At 41.2% G+C, this 19,796-nt stretch overlaps 1 protein-coding gene across 10 annotated transcripts in view; it reads right to left on the bottom strand.

The window, feature by feature from the left end:
- Window positions 1-19,796, bottom strand: part of grid2 (glutamate receptor, ionotropic, delta 2) — a 514,233-nt gene that overhangs the window by 17,288 nt on the left and 477,149 nt on the right. For all 10 annotated transcript variants that reach the window (XR_008570124.1, XR_008570125.1, XR_008570128.1 and 7 more), the window contains 2 exons: window positions 19,140-19,306; window positions 3,126-3,366 (listed from right to left, as the gene is read on the bottom strand). Coding sequence is in view for 5 of the 10 variants with exons in the window: in XM_054774557.1 (XP_054630532.1) it covers window positions 3,126-3,366; window positions 19,140-19,306 (408 nt within the window). In the remaining 5 variants the exon portion in view is untranslated. The remainder of the gene's footprint in view (window positions 1-3,125; window positions 3,367-19,139; window positions 19,307-19,796) is intronic.

Raw genomic sequence — 19,796 nt, 5'->3', positions numbered from 1 at the left:
TAGCGAAGCAATAAGGCAGTGGATAATGAAATTATGGCAGTAATAGAAAGGCAAGTAAATTGCTGTCAGTCTGCTGTCAAACACGTTGCCTTTCTTTTCACTGAAACCGACAGTCGGTTTGAAAGAGCGTCTCGCCAAAAAGGACCTGGCATTGAGTTGGGAGGACTATGCTTTGTCCTTCAGATCCTACTTGTGTATTCAGAGGAGTGCACGGTTTTCTATAGAGGCATGTACACAGAGTTCAGGCAAAGCTTGACAATTAAATAGGTCAACGGACATGTAAAAGCACCAAAGCGGCAACAAAAGTAACCAAGGCAATTACAGAGATGCTATTGACTACAAGTTGTTTTGCAATCTCATAAATGAAAACACGCATACAATAACTCTGTAAAGCCACTGGCCACTAGTCAACCTTCATTTATCTTCGAGTGGGTATTTTGCAAAATGTTTTCTGCTAAAATGTGCCGCTTCAAGCTATTTTCTTATATGCTAGCAACACATTCTTAGCTGCCTCTAAGATAACTGTAAAAATTACTTCACCCATAATTGCATTTGGGTCGGTTCATCTGTGGCATGTTGCGGATTATCAAATTTTCAGCACTTTGTCGCCTTTTGCGCCTTTTTGATTAAACTTATCTATTCGAACATTAGCCCCTTTGTACTCGGGAGTGCAGAGAGATAGGATTAGCTGAATAAGGTTAAGAGATTGGATGCAACAAATGCTAATGTGCGGTAAAAATGACCCACGGTTGTGAGATTTTAATCTATTAATGGAACACCAAGGAAAGCTGCTGCCAATTGGACTTTTGTTTACTCGCGCTGAGCTGAGAAAGCATCCGCATTACAGCGACTGCAGGGTTTCTATCATGAAAACGTTACCAGAAAACACTTTGATTGCCTCAATTGATATGCCTGCTGAGGTGATCAACCGCACAGGGGCTGATTGGAAATTTCACAGTGCGCTGCTGCTAATTTACAAGGTGCCACTGTTTTGGAGAGAATGCTGGCGGCGTAAATATCCATGTTTAATGTTGTGAGTCGGTGCTTTGTGGACTCTTCCTCGGTCAGGGCAAATTGTAGCTTTTTCCCAGAAAGAGCCCCGGGGATGCTTTTGTGGCTTTTAACCATATCAGTGTGCTCTGTTCTTCACAGCATAAGTAAATACTGTAAGTGGTCGATTACCACCTCTGACAACAATGCTCTCACCTCATTTTAAATATGGTCATCCCTCACTTTATCGTGTTTTTTCACAAAGTAATTAATAAATGATCAATGTTTCGTGGTTAAATACGGCCTGTTATTAGTAAAAAATGCATATTTAAGCAAATTGTACTTAATCTTGGCCAAAATTAAACATTTTCAAGCATAAAAATGGCTAAATGAACTAACTAAATTAACTAAAATACAAATACAAGGCAGAAGAAGCAGAAACAGCATTGTAATTGTAGTATTTCACATCGGCCACTAGGTGTCGGTGTTCGGTGAGACAAAGGCCAGATGTGATCCCCAGAAAAGGCATTTGTTGCAAGTTTGAACAATCTCACAACAGGCACAATAATAATAACATACTAATCATAATAATAACACGGGCTACTGTTGTGGCCACAGCCCACAACAAGCTAAAACTCAACTCTGAACCTCTGACGTCACTTCCTGTCCTCTACACATCCATCCGCCTGCCACTAAAGTCCCCGAGGGAACACATTTACTGTGACACACACAAATGGGACTTCTATTTACATCTTAAATGGCTTATTTACTCTTATTATGTCTACTATATTGGGTAACACGAGTGTAAAGCCATTTAAAGCCGCCACTACAATACACTGATAAGACAATAGCCACCGCAGGAAGTACGCTGTCCAGACAAAAACAACAAGGAACTGCTAATGTTTGAGTCTGTTATCTTATTTATGTCTAATATGTCTTATTTTCTCTGGTTCTATCTCCTATTTTTGGGTAATCCAAATATAAAGGTGACTAAATGCGTTTTATTTCATATCTAGAGGGTTCTACTAACGTTAAAAACCATAGTAGAAGATTGTAAACAGGTTTTCCACGCCTTAACTGCATATACATTTACAGTAATATAAAGAAGGCTTTTTTTTTAAAAAAAAAAAAGGTTATTTAAGCAATTGGTGGGAACAAAGTAGTGGATAGAGCTGTTGGGATATACAGAATGTATACAAAGCAAATAGCTTTTCATTTGCTTGGAAAGATCTTATGATAAGTTACGAATGTGTTCAATGCATTACTAAAATCTGGAAGGATGATGGTGGTGTAAAAGCACCTTCAGACACAATGTGGTCTGAAAAAACTTGATTGTTGTAACGTGGGTTGAATGTATAACTCGGCATTAGCACGAATTCTAACAAGCAAGAATACATAATGACGACAAAGATGAATCAAATGTAGCAGAATTCAGTTCACATGTGCATAAAATTTGCATTAGGTAGATAATGTGTGGTTTTTTTCTGGCTGTGACTATAATGACTTTTAAGATGAATAACATGTCAGGATGTTTTAACCTGATTAAACTGTTCTGTAGTATATACTGTACCCTAACAGCGGGAGAAATATGACATTGTGGGTTGCATATGGAGGACTATGCACAAACATCAAGTCCACCTCTTTTACAGTGGAGCTGGTACAAGCACAAACATGGTAAATAAGATTGTGAATTGGGCCCTTTTTTGCAATGCCATGCAAGGTTCTAGGTCTTTCTACTATGGCTGCATAAAAAAAAAGTTTTTAGTTGGTGGGTTTGTGGATTATTTTTGAGTTTTTCCAATCTATTTCTATTAAAACCCACGTACAAGGGCCAAAAATCCCATCGGAAGTCCCTTTAAATCAGCCGTAATAAAAAAATGACTTCTTTAAAATGTAAGAACACGTCCCCCAGAGAGCCATGAACTCATGATTCACTCATATTTTCAGTTTTTCGTTCTTCTTCATTCATTGTTTCCAGAATCGTGCAGTCCTACTTTCCACCAGAGACGATTTTTTATGTATTCAAATTTTCTTTTTTAATTTTGACATTTCATTCATTCACACCATTGTTTGAGTGATACGTAACCTTTGGCCTATTTTTCTCCCCCTTTTAAGTCACCCATCCTTCAACTTACCTCCTTGGAGGGGACCCTGGATCCCTTCCTCCGAGACCACCAGCTTTCCACCATGGCTATGAGACAGGAGAGCACCACGCCGGCCGCCAGGACGCAGAAGACGCCGGCAAAGCTGTGGATGTCCAGGGCGCTGCTGTGCTGCCGCGACTGGACCGAGCTGTACAGGTCACAGGGGCTGTCCCTGGGCCACCACTTGAGTTTGAGTATATCCATGTCACCATTCTGCTGAAGCTCCAAGATTCTAAGGGTTTAGACAAACACACAGGGCAGGTAAATAGAGGCAAACAATTAGGACATTTGGACTGATCTGAAGATGCATGAGCAAAAAAGCAGCCATAAGTAGGCAAGGTTTGCCTTGCAAAAGGTCAAAAGGTAGTCCTTCAAACATGGAAGGACAAATAAACATTCAAACACACGTGACAGCAGAGGTTGCTGTAATTGCTGTAGCGACTCTCTTCCATTTGGGGGCAGTGTTGTCGCGTTACATCCCTTCCCTTTAGCCCAAGTAAAGCATATTGGGCTGTCAAACTCATTGTGGCTAACATTAATATGTCTTGCAGCACAGCGAGAGTACACCGCCACAATGTCATTATGCAGCCCAGCTTTAGTCCAGCGATTGATGGCTTCAGAGAGGATACGGCTCAGAGGTTGATGGGGTCCCTCTGTTAGCCTTCAGCTTACGATTTAAGTGGGTCGTTCCTTTTGGGTTGCGAGGCAGATACGTGCGGGCGCGCGCGCGCACACACACACACACGCGTATATGTGCATTCTAAAACTGTGTTTGCTCTCGGTTGGGTGTTTAAAATAGGTGATCTACAGTGAAGGTGATAGAGGCTTGGGGAGGAGAGACAAAAAGGACAAACTGCCAATGTTTGTGCAATGCAAAAAGACCACAGCAGCAGCACAGAAATTATAGACACGCTGGTGCTCCATGACTCCTCATTATAAACAAAGCCAAACTGGTCAGAAGGAGAGTCACAAAGTTAACTGGTTGCAAGCCACGCATATGCACGTTCCAGCAGATGTTGCAGATTACCGGCGGAATTTCCCCATGAGTTAAAACACTTCTGCAAATTTCGGTGACAGCCTGCTGACATCAATCACAAAGCGCATCCGTCATCTTTACAAGACAGGCACAAAATGGCCAGACATCAAGAGATGCAAATGAGCCCAGCAGACAGTTTACGTAATTAATTTCACCCACAATAGCGAGAGAAACACGGCCCATTTCAATGGGAATCAGTTAAATAGGCTTAGCATGCGTTGCATTATAACCGTGTCGCTTTCATTTGGGGATATTCTCTTATTAGCATCCTGTGCCCATGTGACCAACGAGCTATGTAAGAACAGATAGCACATGGATACAAAAGACCAAAACAACACCCCGATACCACCAGAGCATATAGGGAAAAGGTTGAATTTGATCTGATCTTACTTTGACGTAGGGCAGTGGTGACATAGGCAAGTGTGAGGCAGGCGCCAGCAGACTTAAGGTTAGGTGCGGCGGCTTGAAGAAAAATAAAGAAAAAACAATTTTTCATACATGCTAAGCCAACTTTAGCAGACACCTCTCCAAAATATGCTCCAGAAAATATTTTTTTTTGCGGGGGAATAGGAAAGGCCCCAACCGCGTCATACCCTCTGAGGCGAGGCTCACTGTGCCACCTTTTGAAAAGTCCTGTTACAGAGCAATCCTAGGAAGTTTGGCAAAAGGTCAGTAAGTGAATTATACAAAATCAAGACTCATGCGGGTAGCTTAACAGCCCCAAAATGCTTACGGTTAACATTGAAAGAAAAATAAATAACCAATGGAAACAAACAAAACAAAAATCAGATAATATATAATACATATTATAATAATATATTATCATTATTAATGTATTTATACACATTATATGTATATTATATGTATATACAGTATATAATATACTATAAATAAGATGGAATTTCACATCAATAGGTTGGGCACAACCATACTACATGGCTGTAAGCTAGTGACTTGTGTTACATTTGAGGATGAAAGCCTATACTTAATAATACATGTCAATCTGCTGGTATTTGAAATAATCATGGAAAAGGCTACAAAACAGCAAAGAATAACTCAAAAGGCTCCCCCATGATCAAACAAATCAGAAAGAAAAAACACTTCAGCCTTTTATTAGAAGCTGATGCATAGCGCAGAGGGAAGCAACGCTATGACTAAGCTGCAGTTAACTTTGAGGGGTGGGGGAGAGCGCATTTGCAATTCAGGACGGAGTGCTTTTGCTCTCCCGTTTATTAGGATGCCGTCTGTCGGTGGAGCTCATCATCTATCATTTGACACTAATTGTCCTATAAGAGTTATGCCTAAAGCTGTTTCCCAGATTGGCCTTTGAATGAACATGCATGTGATGTAAACGGTGGATGGGCAAAACTGTACATTTGCTACCTTCAAAAGACAAGGCGTGACAGCTTTTCATGTAGTTAATGTTTCATTTATGTGCATGTGATAATCGATAGCACCACGATGCACCCGTGCTATTGCTGGTGATCATCTCGTAAGTCCACTTTATGACTACCGTACTTTGACTTTTTAACATAATCACATTCTACCGACTGTATTGTTAAAAGCCTGTAGTTAAACAACCAATAAAACAAGTTTTATAATGGGCATCTTTCCCATGAGCTTCGGGTAGTGACAGAAAGGACAAGATCTCAGAGGTACAAGCGGCCAAAATGAGTTAAGCAAATATAGAGATAAGGTGAGAAGCACTGTCATCCAGGGGAAACTCAGAGTAGAACCCCTGCTCCTCCGCATTGAGAGGAGCCAGATGAGGTGGCTCGGGCATCTGATCAGGATGCCTCCTGGATGCCTCCCTGAGGAGGTGCTCAGGGCACGTCCGACCAGTAGGAGAAAGACCCAGGACACGTTGCAGAGGAGCTGGACTAAGTATCCAGGTCGAGAGGAGTCTCGGCTTCCTTGCTTAGGCTGCTGCCCCTGCGACCCGACCTCAGATAAGCAGAAGATGATAGACGGATGGATCAGCAGCCAGAACTTCAAAGATATACTTTGACATATTCTGAGAAACCACAGAGCAAGTATGTTTGTCTATATGTGCCCTGCGATTGGCTGGCGACCAGCGGTATGTGAGGTCTCATTTTGTCCAAGGGGGCATTTTTGTCATGCAAATGTATTACTCTTTCGAGCGCCTATTGGTTTGAGAAGCCAAACTCTTCACTTAAGTAACCCTAATAACTAACCAAAACTACGTTTCTCATCACCAAAATCCGACCAGAACTGGGCTCACGGGACCAAGTGCGGGGTAAGTCACTGTTGCTGGACTACACTGCTGATGGTGATGTCATACAACTTCATGTCAAAAAATCTGACCTATCCCTGGGGTCTCCAACATATAGATTGTGATTGCTCCCCCTTTCCGAGGAGCTTCCCACAGGGTCAAAAAAGAATGTACAGCAAGTATACTATTTTGGTATTATCTTATTGCTAATATTGCATTACTAGAAAACTGCCAGTCAGTGCAACAAGATAGCTTGCTATTGTTTGGCTGCAACAGTTTTTCAGTGTTCAGAAGGTGATGATAACTTCAAGACCGTTTGCGCATTCAGCCAAAAGGTTTATTGATGACAATGTTCCCTTACAAAAGGGTCCTATCAACACGAGTGGCTTGCTGCTGTTTTCATTTTGACAAAAGTGGCTCTTGTAGACCCTCGTTTTTAAAGACTAGCAAAAACTGCCAAAGAGTCGAGTATATTAGCTGCAAGTCTTCAATCTATTTGAGAAAATAAAGGATGACAATCATCTGTACAGTGGCAAAAGCTACCGAACTACCGTTCTTCATTTATGTTGGGATAAAACACCACCGTGTGCAGCTTGACAAAAACATGGCTTGAGTCAAAGGTTTCCCGCAGTACGCCATCTGTCTGGATCACTAATTTGGCTGGTCCTACCTCACTGAAATATGCCTTAGCTCCCAAAACGCACTGTCACACAGGCACACTTGTCACCTATGACAACAGAAATGTAAATGTTGTATCATGTTGTTTGAGTCATGTCCTTGCAAAAAATCATTTTTATTTTATTTGATTTTTTTTAAGGTTGATGGAACATCTTAATCGTCGGATAAATTAATCCGAACATGTTGGTCTTCAGTCTCAATTTTTCCATTTTGAGTAAGGAGTACAGGTGTCACAGTCCGTTTTTGTGCCTTTTGAAACCTCTCAAGAACAATCTATGCTATATGCTGCCATTCCAGCATTAGTTTCAATGTCAATGCGGGCTGCATGCATTAAGGGATTAGCTTTTCATGGGATAGATTAAATGTAATTCTAGAATAAGTATTGACCTTTGTGCATATGCATGAAACAGCACGTCCATGTTATTAATGGTCAATGGCCAGGTGGGCAATGTGTGTGTCAGGGGCATGCATGCATGCGTGGTAGTGTGTTCATAAAAACCAGGGTGCAGCAACTGCATCCGTGTGTGTGTATTATACATTATCACCATGCTTTAAAATCGTTGACTTTGACTGTGGAGATCTATAATGGCTTTAACACTCCCACTGGCTGTTAAAGCAAATGAGAAGAGGGTCGCCCGTGCAGTGGTGGGAGCAAATGTGTGAGTCAGTGCGTGTTGCGCTTTGGGTCCCCTTTTCTCGTCGCTCTATCTGCAGTGGCTGAGAGTGTGTGGATTAGATGTTTCCATGGCAACTCTAGGGCAGCAGCCCTGATGGTGTGGTGATCACATGTTATTAGTTGATGTGTGTGTGTGTGTGTGTGTGGGGGGGGGGGGGGTGCTGATTTGGATAAAGGCAGAAGGGGGGGTTACGCCAAAAGGAAATGTGGAAGATCAGAGGAAGAAGGCAATAACGGTCAAATGGTGTGTGTTGAGAAATGTCAATGTTTTTGGAACGTATGAATGTGTCAACTCCTGTCATCATCATGGTTTGGGCTTGATATTATATTCAGGTTTGTATGTTTATGAAAGGGAACAGGCAAAGTCAATTTGGCAATGTGTCAATCAATGTCCATACCTTAAAAGCATGTTCACACGTTACATTTCCAACTGGAAGCCTTCCTCTCAGGTCGTATTTGTTTGGTCTTTTTTTTTGACAAATGCTGCATGTTTTAATATGTTAAAAGGGACTGCACCATCCAGTCGTAACAGCCCCTGATGTTATAAGTGATATCCCTACTGGAGTGAAACGGATGCTTGAAAGGCTTCAAGCTGTGCTGCTGCACCACTGGTGGGATGGAAAGGACAAGTATCTTTGGGAAGTCAAATGAATGGTGGGAACTCACTTCTTAGCCTGTTAGCTCAGCACCTGGCAACACTGATCTTTCATCACTGCAACTGATCAACTCAGCAAGACATTGACTGTGACGGCTTTGCAATTCTGCTCTACGAACGGCATGAAGAAGAATAAAACAAACCAGCTTGTTTACGAGTTGATAGTCTATGACACGTCGCTGACATTTCCAAACACGCAGACTTTCCTGATTTCCTGCAAAGCCCGGCAGGAGGTAAATCGGTGCAACTCCCAACATTGTGGAACGTCTTAATCGATCCCGCTGATTTCAAAATAACAAGCCATGTTCCTACTACCAGCAGCTGTGAGCTTTCCAGACCTGGTAAGACATACAGGTGTAACCGAATTACAAGTGAAAACACATGAAGTGTTTCTTGCGTCATGCATTTAATCCGTAATCAAAAACAAATGATCACGAAGGCGAAGTAATCGCCGCGGGGGCGGAGAATTTTCTGGTACCAGCCAAATAATCCTCCAGCTATTGTTCTTTTGCCCAGGCACGTCACATTTGCAGACAGTGAAAGTGGAGGTGAGAGGTGGAGGGGAAGTGATTGGAGTGAGTCATTGAACATGATGGAAAATTGACTGAGAAAATGAGAGGTGGTTCAGTCGAGATGGATGCTTGACAACAACATCAAGCAGTAGGGGAAAGGAGGGGAAGGAAAGACAAAGGATAAAATGGACAAACAGAAGACAGGAGGAGAATAAAATGAGATCAGAGCAGGTAGAAAAAGAACACCAGATAGACATGTTTTGCGAAAATGAGTTTGTTTGCTCCAAGATGAACATTTGGCTGTCTGCTCCTTAAATGAGAACAACACCAGCTAGACAGCTCACTTGCTGTCTCAACACAACGTTAACATCATCAGCGGGCGCTCACGTGGCTTGGTGTATTCTCATGACTGCCAGGTCACAATGTCCGGGATCATATTTTCACCATATGGAAAAAAATCCCATCATTTTAGATAGAGAATGTCAGATTTGTTTGCAATTGTGTCTGGAGGCAGATAGGCATGAAAGTGACCTTTTAACGAGAAACATTGCATTTTAGCGACTCGAGATGGGTGAGAGCCTTCAACAACAGTAATGGACATGCCTGCTGAGATCAGAGAGAGATAAAGCCACTTACTTCTTCGAAAGAGATTAACCATTAAATTATAATCACCATCTTTTGTGCTGTGTGACCTGCATGAATCACAGAATAAGTCAATATCATACATCCTCAGTGGGGGTGTGTAATGGGCTGTAGCTAGTGGACTCTCTTCATCACACATTGGTGAACTTTACTGCTTGTGAATGCATGAGCTTTTCAAAATGGCCTGTTGTCTGTTTCTCTCATCGAAATCAGAAGCATTATGCTCAAAACTGAGCAGCACAGACGTGTTTTGTACCCTCGGGGCAATAGGCTAACTTCTCTACATAACTGTAGTCACAGCACGTTATCAAATGAATTCCCATTCATGGCAAAACTGGCCGTTAACAGCAGTGCTCATATCTATAGCTCTATGCTGCATCTGGCTCCTTTTAAACTCGGTTGTGACATGTAAGCATGTTTCATGCACAATTTCGAGTAAGCCTACGGGAAATGAGCTGCACCGGTCATAATATACCACCAAGCAAGTAAGGTAAGCGCGCTGCTTTGCTTTTAGCATTAGCCGATTCTCGCTGCACGTGGTCGGTTATCTGGATGCTGCTTTTTCTTCTAGTTTTGCACATGACAAATTATATTTTGTCGTATACTTTTTGATGATGTTGTAAAAAATTGGAAAAACACCAGTGGTGTGCAGTCAGGGCCAGCAAGGCCTTCTCTGCTGGCCTGACCACTACCAGAAGCACTGACCACCATTTACAACTTCAATTCTAATATTTGTTCCATTAAGTTATAAGTTATACTTTATTCCTAACAGCGTATTATCTTCATTTAGTAGTGTGTTTCTTAGCTGCACTGCTTCAAGTATTGTATGTGTATGTTGGATCTTTTTGTCCAATCAGATTTCGGCTTCTATGTGTTGCCATATCAATGTAATCTGCCCAGGGCCTTCAGAATGGGGAGTACTGGCCCCTATATCATACACGCTATAAGCAATGGGGCTGGTTTTCTTTTAGCCAATCAGACTTCTGATTCGCCTCTCCGGGCCAGCTTGCATGCCTCCAGTACTGATTGTTTAATGAGAACAAAGAAGCAGGGCCCCAGTCCCGACTGGTTGATCAGAGCAAAACTGTTCAACAATTATGCCCACAATGGCTGACTGAGGTAATAAATCAACTTAAGCAACAAAAAATTCTGAGCAGCTATTTGGTAGACTAAAGAACCGGCTCACTTAAAAGTTGTTCCAGTTAGTTAGCTTTTCTTTTAGACTGTTTTGAAACTGCAAACAAGACCAAAACAGTTACAAATTGTTACGCGCTTGGACTGTGGATTGTTTCCGCTATCATGATGGCAATTATATCTAATTGTAATAAATGAACAAGGCCGCACGGGGGCCGAGTAGTTAGCATGTTGGCCACACAGTCAGGAGATCGGGAAGATCTGGGTTCGAATCTCCGTTGGGCATCTCTGTGTGGAGTTAGCATGTTCTCCCCTTGGGTTTTCTCCGGGTGTGTGATTGATTGTCTTTGTCTTTGCTCTGCGATTGGCTGGCGCCTCTCGCCCGAAGTCAGCTGGGATAGGCTCCAGCATATCCCCGTGACCCTAATTAGGATAAGTGGCATAGAAAACGTGTGTTCGTCATCCCTTCGCCCCTACTGCCCCCCAACCCCAAAAGGCTGTAAACCTGGGGGATACACTGGAGTGTTTTGTTTATTTGTCCCGGGCAGCAGAAAGACTAATCAGCAGCATTTATCCAATTGTTGCAGATGGCACCAACAGATTATAGGCCTTCCTATACAGAAGTCAAGACATGCTCTCAGCCTTGGTGGCGCATACTTGATTTAACTTTAGATCAAGTCTTATACCTGGTGCCGAATTTGACCTCTCAGTTGTTTTTTTGGTGTAGAGAAAACATCCTGACCTCCGTGCCACTGTTATAGGGAGACTTTAGCTGACCCAGACACATTAGAGTGATGATTAAATATTAAACAGCAACGCTGCTAGCTAGTGATGGAAGATTTAGAGAAAAAAACTACAGTTTCAGACTGAAAACCACGGAGGCCACTACAGGATTACGAGCAGAAAGGGAACATCACCAGAACATCCAACGCAAGGCCAGCCAGCTGTGATTTCGCAGTACTGGTCATGGAGTCACCGTGTTCCTGTGTTTTATACTGAAAACCCTGCAAGTGTGGGATGAAAGGTTCTTTGTCTCTCAGGCAAACTGAGCAAAGCTTCCAATAGGTGTTGGGAGGATTCAGTGTGCTAGCTAAGTTTTCAATTAGACATCATTAAGACAGAGTGTGTGGGCGAAGCGGAGCAGATTATCAAAGCTGCAACAGGATAAACAACAAGTCAAATGTTCATTACCCGTCATTAACACATTGAGAGTGAGAGAGACTTCGCTGTCATTAATTGTGAAGAATAAAGATTTAATGAATGTGTTAAGTGTGTGGGCTGTGTCGACCTGAGGTATCTAGTGACAGAAAGCAAACATTACATTATGGATGTTATGCATCAGGGGCTTTCTGCGCGGTGCATTTACAAGCATTCTGCTGGGACGCAAATGCAAGATTTACATGACCAATTTAACGTGCACTTCAACAATGCGTTTCACTTTATCTCTATTGTATCCACTTTACGGAATACACTGTGGTGCTTATTGTTTTTTTTTTTGTGCCTTCCAAGGTCGGTAATAAGAAAACTTTCACAAGTCAGTTCATCGATAGATTTTTAAGACTATAATGTATTTCTGACAAATTTATAGCCCTGGGTGCTGCTTGCCAGAATACTAAAAGCATTGAAAAACAGTTTGCAAGGGCCATGTACGGCTAACTTTGTTTTCATTGCTCCCTGCAGCACTTTAATACAAGATGAGAAGAACTTTTAGTGGTAGAAATTGTTTCAACACATGGGACACTTAGTTTAACCTCAATTTATTGTTTGGAATAAAAGCAAGGGTGGATGAAAGCTGGGCACAATGACAAAAGCAAGCTAGGTTTTAAAATGAAACAGCGGAACAGGATGTAGAAACAAACCAAAATTTTCTGGAGTTGACCGGCAGTAGCTACTTCTAATGTTGTCTGTGGCGGCTTGCCGTTACAAATGTTTCTACTCGTTATCTAAGGTAGCGTATTTCATTGTTAAAGGAAAACTGTACTTTTTTTGGACATCTGTCTGTAATTCACAATCCATGTCCGAGACATGAACACACGTCTTTCCCTTTTCTGTGAGTTCTAATGAGAGAAAAACAGTTGGCATGAGGCAGCCAACAATGCACATAATGCAGCGCTCTAAAAAAAACCCTCTAAAAAACGATGTTCCATTTAGATCACGTGACCTGCATATTACCAAAAATACAGCGATATTGCTATTGTACGAGCTAACACTGAAGAACTACTTTTCTGGTGTAGTGACACAGCGCCTCGCTCACAGGCCACTACCGAGAGGTAACGTAAGCTACTGGAGCTGCTGCACTTCCTGCGAGCTTGGAAAAGTTAGTTAAGTTATAAATCTTGCCTCACACATATGCAGTAGAAGGTTGTGGCAAAAAGCTCTGAGATGCCACACAATACCAACTAAACATCCAGACAGACTGAAGCAGTGGATATTGGCTCTCAACTTTTAGACCCGACAACGGCTACATGATCATTAACACAAACATTTTTTACCTGAAGACTATGCTGAATTTTACCAGCTCAACGAGGAGCACAAGTCTTTCACTGAAAGATACAGCCATCCAATCAGTCAGCATCCGAGCGACTGCGGACATTGTAAGTGACTGCTTTATTATGCCCTTATTTTGTCAATGAAACGTTTAGCACTAGTGCTACATGCTAATGCTACGAGAATGGCTTCGTGTTTCACTGCAGCAGGATCTGCCTAGGACCCAGCAACATTATTCTCTGCCTGGGGGGAGTAAAATAAAAAGTAGTCATCGGAGGCGGCTCTCACGAAGTCTGCCACGATTAGTGATAGCAAGAACTCTCTCTATGCTGCTGTTGTTGATGGAAGTAGCGTCAAATGACCAAAATACTGCAAGTATTACATGTTGTCATGAATGTGCCTGTTTCTACATGGTCAGAGCATGTATATAAAACAATAAAACGTTGTTGGAGAGTTTTTAGAGGTATTTTAATAGAGGGCCTCATAAGCGGAATGGGTGAATCCCATTACCTGCATTGCTATCTGGCTGATGCGAGGAGTTTTTCAATATTCAGAATGCACGGAAAAGAGAAAGACGTGTGCTCATGTCTCACATAAGGATTGTGGATGATGGGCACAATCAAAAAAAAAAAGTGCAGTTTTCCTTTTAAGCTTTATGTCATACTTGAGGTTAATTTAGTTTTACCGATTTGTTCTTATTTCATGTATTGCAACGGTTAACTTACACTTGTACTTTATACTCTTTGTACAACTAATTAAGGTTTTATGATGTGACACATTGAACTATTTATTATTGTAGTTCTGCAACTCAGCTTTTCTTTAAAATATATTATCTTGCTTATCTAATTTCAGTAAGTATTATTATTTTTTTAAACCACGAACCAAAAAGCAGCATGTCTCTCTGTGAATTTAAAATTGCGTCCAATATACAATTTAAACATATTTGGCCAACAGCTTATCTTCTTAGACTGCAGATGCCTCAAGATGTCCATCTGCTGTGGATTAAATCTTCTATTTTTTAAAATGACATCAAAATGCCCACAAACTCTGTTGAGAAAATAAAAAGTGTATATGCCTGTGAGACAGGTTTATATTTCCCCACCCTACAGTGGTTCCCTTTCAGGACCTCTGAACAACTTGTCTGTAGCTGTCATTTTAAATTAGTGGACTATGCTTTTATACTGGACTTTTTTGACTCTGGCAAATCTGCAGGCTGTCTCGAGCAATCACAAAGCAGCAACACACACACACACACACACACACACATACACAAAGTCACACAGTATTTGTTGGAAACACAACCGAAATGCATTCACACACATCTCACACACACAGAAGGAAGCTTCACCTGACCTCCGGCATTGTCTTCTTCACAGCAAAGTGGTTGAAAATGAGGAAGTTAGAGCAGCCTGTCTATTTGAAAAGACAATGGCCTCCACTCTCCCAACAGTGTCAAAGCCAATCAATCCTCTCTCATCTCGAACAATACCTCTGGGGACCCGCAGGTAGAAGCAACGAATACTGTTACAATAAATACTGTTACAAACATACACTGACAAAATGTACAGTGTACCATCTTCTAATTTGCGCTCTTGTTGCTGCTGTCAAATTTGGATAAATGTTTCATTCTCTCTCCTTTCTAGACACAAAGAATAATGAGGGTGTCTCTTTGGGATGAAGGTCTCTTTTGCAAGATAAATATTGATTAAACCTTGTTGAAGGGATTGTAATTCAATCTGTAAATCCCTGAGTAAAGTAGTTATACATATCATGGACAACACGAAACACGACAATATTTTTGGCCATGATTGTATATTATTTTTGGTCTCTCCAAGGGGACGTACCGTGTGATTTAGATGTTTTATCTTAGTCATAGTCCAATTAACTACGTTGCTGCAATAATGTCTCCAATTTAATAGAGCTCTACTGTATTATATATGATCTCATCTAAAGAGACGAAAGGTAGGCAAAGAACAAAGAGGCATTTCAGATATCATATCTGTGATTGCTAAACTAAAGTGGATCCAGCTATCGCCCTTGAGGGACGCCCTTCAGCATCTTTAACTCATTCCATCCCAGATATTTTTCAAAAGACAACACCTTCAGTACCCGCCATTTTAGACGATCTTGACTGACACACAATATTGTGTTCTATGACTATATAAACATGCACCCTACCAAAAGAAAATCAGGAAAAATACGTTTGTTTCTACCTTTTTCCGTTCTTTAGTATTCAGCAGTAGAACATGGGTAAGTTTCAGGAAAATATCAGTTCCCGACTAGAAAAGGGAGAAAACCAGCTTTTTGTGAAAAGATACATTTCATGCATAACTTTCACTTTGACACAAATATTTTTTGCTTTTGTGACAGCTCAAATATCTAATGGCCCTGTCACACCTTGACGATTTAGCCAGCGTTAGAACGTTTCTAGAACTTATAGACAACTTATACCAACGAATGCGTAGCGTGTTGCCGGCATTCACAACTTATGCCCAACGCCAGTCTAATTTATGCAAAGCGCACGGCAGCGTATGGCCGACAATCACGTGCCGTAGCCTATAAAAAGGCTGCCACTTGATGACTCAAATCATAACCTCACTAGATCGCAGTGTCAACATCACCATCATGCCGAAGAAAATTTCGAAGACCGCTGCCAAGAAGTATCAGGGCAGCGACGGAGGCCGAGGGCGAGGACGTGGACGTAAGAAGGATCCATCACAGCCTCCCCCTCCCACTCTCACTCTGATGGAGATGACGCAGGTTCTAACGCCTCTCAGGCATCGTCAATGGTATCGGAAGCTGCTTCCCCAGTGGCCTCCATCTCCTCTCAGCCAATCCTTGCCAAGAAGAGAGCCAAGAAGACACAGTTTTGTCTCAAGGTATGTTGACGTATTACGACTTGTGCGTAACTTACAAATAACGTGTGTAAACGGGCGTCAACGATCACATAACTTATTGCCCGCGTATGCGGGACATATGAATCATACGTTGACATACGTCAAAAAGTTTTGTGCATGCACAAAATTTTTGGACGACTTGGACGTACTACGACGTATGCCGGCGTGCTTCAGCGTGCTCTTAACTTATACAAAACTTACCCATGACTTATTCAACGTACGCCAGCGTATTGGCCAAATTTTTCATACGTTGGCGTACACTGGCTAAATAGTCAAGGTGTGACAGGGCCATAAACAACTATACCACAACATAAACAACACCAAAAAAAGGTTGTTTTACAGCAAAATAACAATTTATTTACAAATATAACACCATGACCTAATAAAAATTTTCACATTTCGAACTGAACCATGTGTGTGCACGCATGTGTGTGCACGCATGTGTGTGCGCATGTGTTAACATTTCCATACAATGCATAACTTTCTGCACGCTACACTCCTCCATGCTCTCTCGCTTCCTCCTTCCTGTCATGTGTGATTTTCCGTTCCCTCGATTTCTGCCGAGCTATTATAAAATGTACTTTTGCCACCTTGTGGCTGTTTTTATGGCTTAAAATTGCTTTGAAGTGAAATGCATTAGTGGAGAGTTGCATCAGCACCTATTTTTGTCTCTTGTGCAAAAAAACTTAAGAGACGGATCAATATGTTGTTGGGATCAGACTTTTGGGATTATAAAAACGTATAAATACGCCTTTCGGATTGAATGAGTTAAGCGTTGGCGTCAAACATGTTTTAGAATCATTTAAAAATAGTGAAACAAAAAGCTGTTTTTCTCCTTTTTTTTGGTGGGAACTGTTATTTTCCTACGTTCTACTGCTGATTACAAAACAACGGAAAAAGATAAAAACAAACTTTTTTTTGTGATGAAGGATGAGTGTCTAATCTTTGTTTTGGTAGGTTCCATGTTTATACAGCCATAGAACACAATATTCTGTGTGCCTTGAAAAATCAGTCAAAATCGTCTAAAATGGCCTATGCTGAAGGGGTTGAAGTGGCTGAAAATCAATGAGTTAATATGCACTGCCCCTGCAAATAAATAAATACATTTAAATGAAATAGAAATAGGAATAAAAAGCACGACGGCTCTGCGAAGACAACAGACTTTATATTTTCCCTCTCTTCTTGAAATGATCCTTGTGCTCGATCATTAAAAGAGAAGGCTGTGCTATAAAGATGCGAGCACTCCATACGCAGGCCGCAGAGAAACCCTTGGCTTTATATGACTGCAGCTGCAATGCGGGGCTGCGAGGCACCTGAGGACAAAAAACAACCACGGCTGACTGAAGAGCTCATCAATGGATCAGTAAAATAAGCAATTTTGGCTGCAAACTATTTGTATTTCAGTATTTCAATGTGTAAAATAATCATTGCTTTACTTACAGGTACCTACAACAATGTGATTGTTTTGTGAATAAATTGGAAAAAGAGCATTTATGTGCCATGTGCCCGCTTGGGATAAGCATGATTCATTCATGATCAATAAGCAAGCGCTAAGGACTCTCTCAATCAGGCACAGTTTGATTGATGTAATGCTCCTATCAACAAGGTTATCTGGTGTAGTTTGATTGCATACTGAAGCAAAGTAAGCCTAATGGAACTCACTGCATGGGAGCAACCCGCTGGTGGTGCAATTGAAGCTGTGGGCATCTAACACGCTCATATTTTTTCCCCTACCATTATATTAGTGGGGTGCACCTAAACCTCATTTTATTTATCTTATTTACATGATGGCATGCCATTTATTTCTCTACATGGTCGTGTGTGTGTCTAGGTATGACATATCTTTATTTAAGCGAGTGTGCCACTGGTTTTGACTTGTTTTATTTGAGTCTATTTATTTATTTTCTAAAATGCCACGATGATTAGGGCCCTACGATTTCGGTGTTAACGCTATCACGGAATTGCATAATAAAAACTAATTCTACTTTTAAACGCGGAATCTGTAGAAATTGACAATTCAATTGTGACAGAATCTCATTACAAACACTAACGAACTAAATATGTCGAAACGGCAACCTGAAACACAGAGGATAGGTGGCGTAAAAACTTAAAAATTTGACATCATGTTTCTACGAAAAGTGAAGTGTGTTACCTAACAATGCAATGAAGAAGATTTCTTGTTTTTATTGTTGTATGTGGTTTTTATTGAAGTGTTTTTCTTTCTTAACAGAGACGGGGTCTATTTTTTATTGTTTTTGGTTATGATAGTGATTTTTATTTCAGTGCAACATTTGTGAAAAGTGTTTGTTTAATTTTTTTATGTTGTTTGCTCAATTTATTTTATTTAAAAGCTCTTGACATTCCAATTACAATGTTAAATACTCTTGGGAAATGAAAGTTTATTGCTTATGATATGGTGTACTTGCATTATCATGCCATATGTTATCATTCCATCAATGAAAAAATGGTCGCAAAATAATGTTGACAATAATATTGTTTATCGGCAATCATTTGTAGGACAATTATCGTCCAGCAAAGTATGTTATCGTGACAGGCCTACATTGGTAACTGCGACTTCCTTAACCACAAACACGGGCATGTTGAGGATTTCTTGGAATTCACTGATGGGACATTGTAAAATTTTGAAAAAAAATACTGATTCAATAATAAGCAATGCTAAGAAAGGCTGACAAAGGCCAGAAAGACACAGTCCGCCTACCCCTGTTATGGATATACTTTACAGGATGCAATTTAATCTGCAGTTTTCTTGCTGTCTGACCCAGAGATGATTTTCAAGCACAGGGCAAACATTTTATGAGAGTGGACATTTTCTATTTTGCTAACTTAATTTAGAGTGCTGACAGAAAATCTCTATGACCTTTTGACAAGGAGAGAATAAATATAGAGAATTAATTTCTGGGAGGTTATTCATTTTTACGCTGAACTCGCCTGAGATGCGGAGGGGGTCACAGCTGCGAATTAGAATGCAGCGTTTTGCATGTGAATCTTTTCTCTAAAGAAGAAATATGCCACTGCCTGCAGGAATGGCGTGTACCTCTGGGAGAAAATGTCTCTGTAGGGACTGCCGTGCTGCATGGCGATGCCGTAGCCACGGTCCGGTGCGTTACTGCCCACCGTGTAGAAGGAGCAATCCTCGTCGTTGTTGGCGACATACTCCAGGACAGCGGCGTCCCACACAAAGCCAAAGCGGCCGTACTTCACCTGAAATAAAACACACAGGAGACATTGGGCATCTTTTGTGACTGAATGATTGAAACATTTGTGCAGATCACTTGGAACAGGGCAGAATACATTCAGCACACATTCCAGTCAGCCTCTAAGGACTTATTCATCACTGCCAATATTTCATAAACAGGGTGCAGCATTACAGCAAGGTTATTCTTCTTTTCTGAGATAGCAAATTTAAATGGGAAAAGCAACTTCACTGCTTATCGTTCCCTCTTGACTCCAAATGCGCCAGTGTTATTGGCTTCCTGGCTGCTTGTATCCCCACTGTGTGGTTATACTGTACATTGAATATATTCCGCTGTGTGTGTGTGTGGGCACATGTTTGGTTGCTCAGAGTAATGCTGTTCTTGAGTCATAATTAATGATCACTATCTGCTCTATAAAAAGTCAAGATAGATGTTCTCATAGCCTCTTGGCAACATCATCTAATGTTTATGCAGAGGAATGAAAAGTAAAGAAAAAA

The sequence above is a fragment of the Dunckerocampus dactyliophorus genome, chromosome 4 (genome assembly GCF_027744805.1).
Source record: "Dunckerocampus dactyliophorus isolate RoL2022-P2 chromosome 4, RoL_Ddac_1.1, whole genome shotgun sequence".
In the NCBI taxonomy this organism is placed as follows: Eukaryota; Metazoa; Chordata; class Actinopteri; order Syngnathiformes; family Syngnathidae; genus Dunckerocampus; species Dunckerocampus dactyliophorus.
Note: the sequence above shows the minus strand (reverse complement) of the source record. Positions and strands in the feature narration are given on the sequence as shown.